General features: G+C 34.8%; 3 protein-coding genes across 3 annotated transcripts in view; 2 read left to right on the top strand and 1 right to left on the bottom strand.

Moving 5' to 3' along the window:
- Positions 1 to 653, bottom strand: part of LOC106344312 — a 3,639-nt gene extending 2,986 nt beyond the window's left edge. The window contains exon 1 of the mRNA XM_013783715.1: positions 523 to 653. The gene's annotated coding sequence lies outside the window, so the exon portion shown is untranslated. The remainder of the gene's footprint in view (positions 1 to 522) is intronic.
- Positions 654 to 2,036: 1,383 nt separating this feature from the next.
- Positions 2,037 to 3,889, top strand: LOC106295739 (multiple organellar RNA editing factor 9, chloroplastic). Its single transcript, XM_013731710.1, has 4 exons — positions 2,037 to 2,467; positions 3,185 to 3,282; positions 3,392 to 3,457; positions 3,545 to 3,889. Exons 1-4 carry the CDS (start codon positions 2,091 to 2,093, stop codon positions 3,721 to 3,723), a joined length of 720 nt encoding a protein of 239 aa, XP_013587164.1. The 5' UTR covers positions 2,037 to 2,090; the 3' UTR covers positions 3,724 to 3,889.
- Positions 3,890 to 4,085: 196 nt separating this feature from the next.
- LOC106295738 lies at positions 4,086 to 5,436 on the top strand. The gene has a single exon (XM_013731709.1). The coding sequence runs from the start codon at positions 4,177 to 4,179 to the stop codon at positions 5,263 to 5,265; it is 1,089 nt and encodes a 362-aa protein (XP_013587163.1). The 5' UTR covers positions 4,086 to 4,176; the 3' UTR covers positions 5,266 to 5,436.
- The last annotated feature ends 2,553 nt before the right edge of the window (positions 5,437 to 7,989 follow it).

The raw sequence follows: 7,989 nt of genomic DNA on the forward strand, positions 1-7,989 counted from the left end.
AAACCATTTTATTTATAATATTAATGACCCCTAATAAAGATTGAAATAGTTTAAAGAAATATATTAATTGTGTATTGTCATAAATTGATTTGCATATAATATCATTTTAACTTGCGCAAGTAATGTAATAAATATGATAACAACCGGCGCAAGCAATTGATTCGAATAATAAGGAAAGTTATTAATATGCAAATTAGTTTACAATCTTGAGCAAGTTATCTACTCATATGGGCTTAATATCTATCGACAATATATTTGGACTTTCTAAATAGGCTTTTCAATTTTTTTCTCATAATTAAGAAGACCAAAATTGAAAATCTTAAAACCAACAGACCGGATACCGACTGACTAAATTAGTTATTTGAACCTCTTAATCGTTCTGCAATTAGCGATGCAACAGACTATTGGAATTAGTAATGTAAAGCTCTAAATCGTGCGAATGAAACAAAAAAACAAAATTTAAAATCGAAAGAGAGGACTCTCCAAATGCTTGTTGAGTTATAAAGGAGAAGGTAATCTTACAGTCCTTCTTCAGAGAATGAAGTCGAATGCAAGTTTGTTGTCAATATCTGCCTCTTCTTGTTCCATCAGTAGAAAGTGAGTGAATTACATCTCTGGTCGTGGCAATGGTCTTGTTTAAGAGAAGCAAGACCTCAACAGCAAGAATGTTAATCAATCAATTAGATACGTAGATTCAAAATGTAAAAGTTTTTTTCCCCTCATATCTTAAAAGTCGAATCCAATCAGAAAACAAAAAAAACTTTAAATTTCGAGAGCCAGGACAAACTTCACCTCGTCTGGTTGTCGTTGCTGTTCGCGATGGATAGGATTGAGTCTTTAGAATATGGAGAACCAAACTCATCTGGTCGAACTGTCTTCATCGGTTTGATACCATCTCCCCCCTTCAATTGACACGCGATTGGAAAAAAAAAAGAAAAAATTTCAGGAAAACGACGGCGTTTTCAATGACGCGGAAGAGAGTGAAAAAAATAAATCAAAAAGAAAAATTCTAAAAAATCAGCCAATAGAATTATAACGTTTTTCCTGAGAAGCTTTATATTAATGACACCTCAGCAGAAATCACTAAAGTGACTTCTCTTTTAATGTATTGGGGGATTAACAACAAAACATGACATTAAACTGCAAAAACAAAATTGTAGCAATACAACGAAATTGAGAAAGAAGCTTGGGTGCAAGTCCCGTGACTCTATAATACAATAATAACTAATATTTTTTTCACCTACAATTTGTTAGATAGTAACTATTGGAAGAGGCATAGCACTAAGACTGATTATTTTCAAACTTATATAAGAACTCTGAAATGTGAAATACTGAACAAATTTTTGTTTTGAACTTGCTAATACATATACACCTACTTTGTATAAAAACTACAGAAGTCTCAAGTTTTGATTTCTGTCAGTGGCTCACTGCGTTACCATAGTAAACCGGGCTGTGTTTGACAATTTATTCTGACACTAGCATTTGATTTGATACTTTGACGTAAAAGATGAAATAATTGTTTTTTTTTTAAATTCCATCTCGTTAGGTAGTATTTTGATTCTATTGAATTTGAAGAGTAAATGATAGTTTTAAATCCATATTTTTCATTAAGAATTGATTTAAAAGATTTTTATAAATGATATATCCAACAAGAGGGGATTTGTAAAACTTTTTATAAATACCTTGTCCAATAAGGAAAAATTTGGCAAAAACCTAAAATTTATGAAATCCCCATCGCAATGTTTTTTTGTTGTGTTTCTAATTCAAAATTCGGTGGAAAAGTTTTTTTACAGTGTAGGCTGATTCCGGATTAGAGAATAATAGATTAACTAAGGCCTAAAATCTTAAAATCTTCTTTCTAGTTAAAATAAAATAAAATTACAACATGCATGTAAGTTGATTTTAATTTGGATTAAGTTTAGCTATTATGGGCTGAACATAATCTCGGCCCAAATACAAGTCCACGAGCCTATGATAGATCTTACGAGACAATACGATGCCGTTTTCAGGTCTTCTTATCTCCTTCAACCTATCCATCGTCAAAAGTGTTGTCTGAGCGTAACAGTCTCTCTTGCTGTCTGCAATTCGCAATGGCTTCCTTCACAACATCTTCTTCTTCTTCGTCGTCCTTGCTTCTCCCCAAAACGGTACTTCCCGTAAGCCACCCGAGACGCTCTCATACACTCTCCTCCGGTATCTTCCTTACCGGAAAATGGAATCCTATGCTCCGGAGCATCTCCTCCACCGCCGGGTCTCGCCCTCGGGTTGTAATTGTCAAGGCTGCGACGGTGGACTCGGATTACTCGTCGAGGAGGAGCAGCAGCAACGAGCAGAGGGAGACGATAATGCTTCCAGGATGCGACTACAACCACTGGCTGATTGTGATGGAGTTCCCCAAGGATCCAGCGCCAACGAGGGAGCAGATGATTGATACTTATCTCAACACTCTCGCTACTGTTCTTGGAAGGTTCGTTTTCTCTCTTCTCAGTAGTTCTCTTAAAAAACGTAAAGGCGTAAAAAGCTTTATTGTTTGCTTTGAAGTTGATTTTGTTCTTAGAGAGTTTGAAAGTCTTTAGTTCGTTTATTATGAATGAATATATATGAGTGTAAAGTTTCAGTCTTGATTATATATTAATCACTTTAGTTGTGCAAAAAGACTGAGCATCTGATGTAAAGCTTGTGAGCAAGTTCTCAGCAAAGAGATTCATGTTTTTGAACAACCACTACGCTATTGTTCAAGTAACAATGTAGAGTATTAGGCGGTCTACGCATATTATAAAAGCTAAACGTTCTTCTTGAGGATTTGACAGCTAAAACACTTCTTCATATGTATACTTGGAGCACCCAAACTGGCACTAAGTAGCGTAATTATGAATGCAAATATGAGGAAGAACAGAAGCATCTGTTTTCACATGTTTTCTTCCTAGGCTATGTGTATGATTGAATTGAACAGTTTAAGCAAGTAATGTTTTGTAAAAAGGTGTTTGTGCTAATAAATAGCATTAGATTGGGACTCTTCAGTATATAGATTTGCTGTTTTTTAGAGAACTTAAATCATATATATATATATACACATTATCGTCCTGCTTCTGTTACCAATTAGTGTACTTGCTGTTAACTTCCAGCGTAACCAATTCCTTGTGTGTGCTTTTATTGAGTGTACTACTTGTGTCTATTTGCACAGCATGGAAGAGGCAAAGAAGAATATGTATGCATTCAGTACCACCACGTATACTGGTTTCCAATGCACCATCGACGAAGAAACATCTGAGAAGTTCAAGGGTGAGTTTTACTAGATTATGAAAAGCTTTAATTTTCTTACTAAAAGTGTATTCTTGCAATCGTCCATAACCTTCAAGATATTGACTTCTCAGTCTTTCAATATTCACAGGTTTGCCTGGAGTTCTCTGGGTTTTGCCTGACTCCTACATAGATGTCAAGAACAAGGACTATGGAGGTAACCCTGTCTAAGCCTGTTAACTGATTTACAATATGTCTTAGGATAGATCTCTCACTCACTCACTCACTTGTATCCCTGTTTTAGGCGACAAGTACATCAATGGAGAGATTATACCCTGCACTTACCCAACCTACCAACCAAAGCAGCGCAATAACTCCAAGTATCAAAGTAAGAGGTACGAGAGAAAAAGAGACGGTCCACCTCCTCCCGAGCAGCAAAGGAAACCAAGACAAGCACCACCACCCGCTTCTGGTTCCTCTTGAACGTCAAAGCCCTTTGTACCGGAGTGTGTTAGATTTTGATTGATTGGTTAGTCCCTAGCTTATTCAAACCGGATGTAAAATCTTCTAGTATCAGTGATGGTGTCATCATCGTTTGGAACCATATAAGACAGGCCTTTTGGTTTTGGTCACTATTCTGTCCGGTTAACTTGTAGCTATTCAAATCATATTTGTTTGGTAGGAATCTCTATCCACCACTAGTTTTTCTTCACACACATTATTCTAATACTAAATTCCAGACAGGACAAGAAAATTGCGTCACAGTCTACATCATTCGTCCCCACCTTATCAACACATCACATGGAATAATACACTACTTGGACTTTAAAACCAAACGTTTCAGATCTCTCTTAAATCACTGCTCCACCGACCAACAGCGGAGCAAGAGAGACTTTCAATATCATCCTTGAAGCTCTCTGAGGATCAAATCCCAAGATGGCTAATTACTATGAGCATTACCAGATCCCATACGACTTCAACCAGGTTCACAATAATCTCTATGATCATAACTATTATGATAACAATCAGCATCAGCAGTTTGGTTTCAATCCAACGAGTTATAGTAGTGCTTATGATACAATGAGTTATAATAGTGCTTATAATGATAACTGGAATGGATCTTACTCTGAGTATGAGACAACCTCTGCACCTGTTGCTTACTCTGTCTACACCATGTCTGAGCCTAAGCACTTGTTCTACGATCCGAATGTCTACACGACCTACGAGTCTCCTCCTCAGTTTAGCATCTATCGCTCTGTTCAAGGCTTCAACGAGCCTGAATTCGAAGAGTATGATCCGACGCCGTATGGTGGTGGCTACGATATCGCTGCAACCTACGGGAAACCTCTTCCTCCATCGGTGAAAATCTGTTACCCTTCTTCAACATCTGCTCAGGGAAATCCTCCTTCTCCTCCAGAGGTTATAGCTCCTGTTCCTCTAGGAATATATGATGGTGGTGGTGAAAAGAAAGTTGTTAAGAAACGTGTAACGTTCTCTGAGCCGTTAGAGGAAGCTAGACCATTGGAAACCACTAAACAAGATGATCATCAAGAAGAAGAAGAGGGAGCTGAGGATGAATCAGAAGAAGATGAAGAAGATGATCACAGTTCAAGCTATGGAACTACTACTAAACCTGAAAGTGTAGATACAGGAGAAGTGAAAGCTGTGTATGTTCATCAGGAAGAAGAGGAAAAAGATGATAGTTTAAGCTATGGAACTAGTAAACCTGATACTGAAGATAAAGGAGAAGTGAAAGCTGTGTATGTTCCGTCAGGTTACGGCTTAGAAGCGACGGATATGTGCGAGTTGATATTCGGAGGCTACTTTCCTTGTGTCTTACGTAACAAAAGACTCCAGGAGGATCAAAAACGTGCGGCTGAAGTTTCTTGCTGGGAGAGCACAGATTCTGATCCGTGGAAGACGACTTCAGACTACCTTTTCGGGGATTCGTATCCGTATGGTTATGAGAATAGGCTCGAGAGAAGTCAGTTCGAGATATCATCTTATGGTTACCAGAGGTATTAACCGGGAGCTATAGCTTCAGAAGAACACCATTTTTTATATGATTAATGAAGCTGATGTATTAGCAATTTAGCATGTAAGTTATATGCTTACATGCTCTTTCTTTTCATGGTTGGTCCAACGTTCTTATGAAAAGATATTCAAGGTTGATCAATAAATAAATGTTACAACAAAGCATGGTGTGTAGTTAGTAGTTGCTAGTTAGACATGTCAATTTGGTATATAGATCATGGGCTATGTTGTTATCTTGAAATAATATTTTGTTTATATAAAAATATGATATGAAACAATATATAATCTATACTATTATTTGCGAAGTAAATTTTCGTATTCGAACTCTCCCGTTAAAAGTTAGAACGGTTAATATATATATTACCCTTAATGAATAGTTATAATTATATAAATACTTATTTTAATAATTAACCTTAACAAAAATAATTTAACTATGTATAATTGATTACACTTTATTTTGATAGGGGTATTTGGTGGGCAACTTGATAATTACACGTTACACTAAATAAGACGAAGACTTCTAATAATTCAAAACAGTAAAATAAACCTGTATAATTAAATTTACAAAACAATAAGATAAATAAGTGTTTATATTTATCAAGTAACTAAGGAAATATTATCCTTATCTCAACTCACTTCTGTTTATCAGTTTTTACGAAGTTATCCTAAAATTTTAGTTTTAAATTTATTTGTTTTTCTTTGTATTTATTTTGGTTTTGTGTTTTCAATTTGTTTTTGATAGTTTCATGCATGTTGCTGGTTTGAAGAGGTAAAAATAACTGAAAAAAAAGTTTATCTTTGTAATCTACTTCATTGCGTGAGATAAAAATAACTGAAAGAAAAGAAAGGTAAAAATAACTGAAAGAAAAGAAAGTTTATCTTTTTAACCTACTTCATTGCGTGAGATGATTGATAGGTGATTTTTCACAGTTTTTTAGATTCTATTGATGTTCAAGAAGATGAAAATTTGACCCCAAAAAAGCTAACGAAAATTGTGACTAAAAATATAAAAATAATTTAGCATGATATAGTTTTTTAATTTATAGTTCATATATTAATATGTATTTGTAAAATGATCATGTACGCATATACGGGCCAAACACCTAATTTGTTGGTCATTGTGGTGTAATAATGTGTACTAGGTTACCCAATATAAATAACAAATTCTCATATATCTGTCTTTTTATACAATAACGTGAAATGATAAAAAAAAATATTAAATGAGAATCAGTATTTTAATTTCATATAACAACTGAAAGAAAAAAACTTAAATTTCTACCGTTTAGCAACTTCAAAGTCAAAGTCAGATATTTTTTCTTTTATGATATTTAATATTTCATAGAGATTTAACCAAGAAAAGAGTGTTAACCATTTTTTTCATCATCAAGATGCATACTCAATCAACATTTTTCAAATCACCTAGTAACTATGTGTGTCTATATAAACAACGAAGGATAGTTATTTCCGAGTACTATGCACTAAACTGTTTGGTTTTGTATTCTCCATTCGGGGTACATGTATGAACTCTGAGTGATTGAAACTCTCTTTCACGAGTTGAATATCTTCCAAATAAGTTGCAAAAGCAGGCCATTATAATGGTTCTGAAACAATCGTCACCAACTGAAAACAATATGTTGCAAACGTCACATGTAAATATCGTAAATTCCTCATGCATACTTTCTATTTCCCAGAGGAGGGCAAGTGCAGAATGAAAGTGTGACATGCCGGCTCTCGTGTTCCTTGCCTCCGTTAGCCTATCAAAGCTTTCCAAAGTACTGTACCATTTTTACCCCGAGAAATTATCCTGACCTTTCCATGATCCATCTGTAAAACACCATCGTCCTCGTATTTGAGGTATTGTTGACAAATCACCTCCCTAGATTGGACGACCCTTTGTGCTAGTATGTTGGTGCCTCATACCGAAGTGTTGATTCAGTTTCTGCCAAATTGGATATTGTTTCTAGGATCGATATCTATGTTTCTAAAACCATATTGTTCTACATTTTCAAATGTACAATAGGATCCATGCATACTGATGATTATCCATGTGTGGTTTAAAACCCTCCAAAACAAATGATCTATATTTGCAAAAATTGATTGATAATGGAAAATAAGTGGATTCGATGAGATTTGTGAGAGAGTCCATACTTAGACAGCTGGAAGAGATTAAAAAATACATAATTTATTGACTTAAACAGGCTGTAAGGGAAAAAGTGCCAACTGATTTCAGATCAAAACCCATTTCTCACGGCCTTGGTGTTTTTTTTTCTTTTAAGTTGGGTCAAACATTTATTTATTCTGCTATCAAGTCATTTCTATTTGTCCTTTCTCAAAAAGTCATTTCCATTTGTCACATTTTTCAATTTTTTGCAGAAAGCTTCTAGTGGTTTACTTATATTTTTCTTCCCTTTCCACTACAAAAAAAGGGGATATTGTTACGAATGAGACTAAATTTTTTGGTCACATATTTTTGACTAAATAGATACTAATTTGTGACTAATATTATATGTCAAGAAAAAGTAGGTAATTGGTAACAATATTGTGACCGGTTTTATCGTAGCCAACTTTTGTCACATTTAGTGACATAAAAATGACGAAAATAAACGAGACAAAATATGTGACGTAATTGTGACTATATTTATTGTTATCATAGTGACTGATATATGACGAAATCATACGTCTTCATTTATGACGATAGAGCAACTAAATGTTCGT

The sequence above is a fragment of the Brassica oleracea genome, chromosome C5 (assembly GCF_000695525.1).
Source record: "Brassica oleracea var. oleracea cultivar TO1000 chromosome C5, BOL, whole genome shotgun sequence".
Classification (NCBI taxonomy): Eukaryota; Viridiplantae; Streptophyta; class Magnoliopsida; order Brassicales; family Brassicaceae; genus Brassica; species Brassica oleracea.

Coding starts and splice junctions, on each gene's coding strand:
- LOC106295739 (XM_013731710.1), top strand. CDS start 2,091: ATGGCTTCCTTCACAACATCTTCTTCTTCTTCGTCGTCCTTGCTTCTC. Junction 2,468..3,184: donor CTCGCTACTGTTCTTGGAAG/GTTCGTTTTCTC, acceptor CTATTTGCACAG/CATGGAAGAGGCAAAGAAGA. Junction 3,458..3,544: donor CAAGAACAAGGACTATGGAG/GTAACCCTGTCT, acceptor TCCCTGTTTTAG/GCGACAAGTACATCAATGGA.
- LOC106295738 (XM_013731709.1), top strand. CDS start 4,177: ATGGCTAATTACTATGAGCATTACCAGATCCCATACGACTTCAACCAG.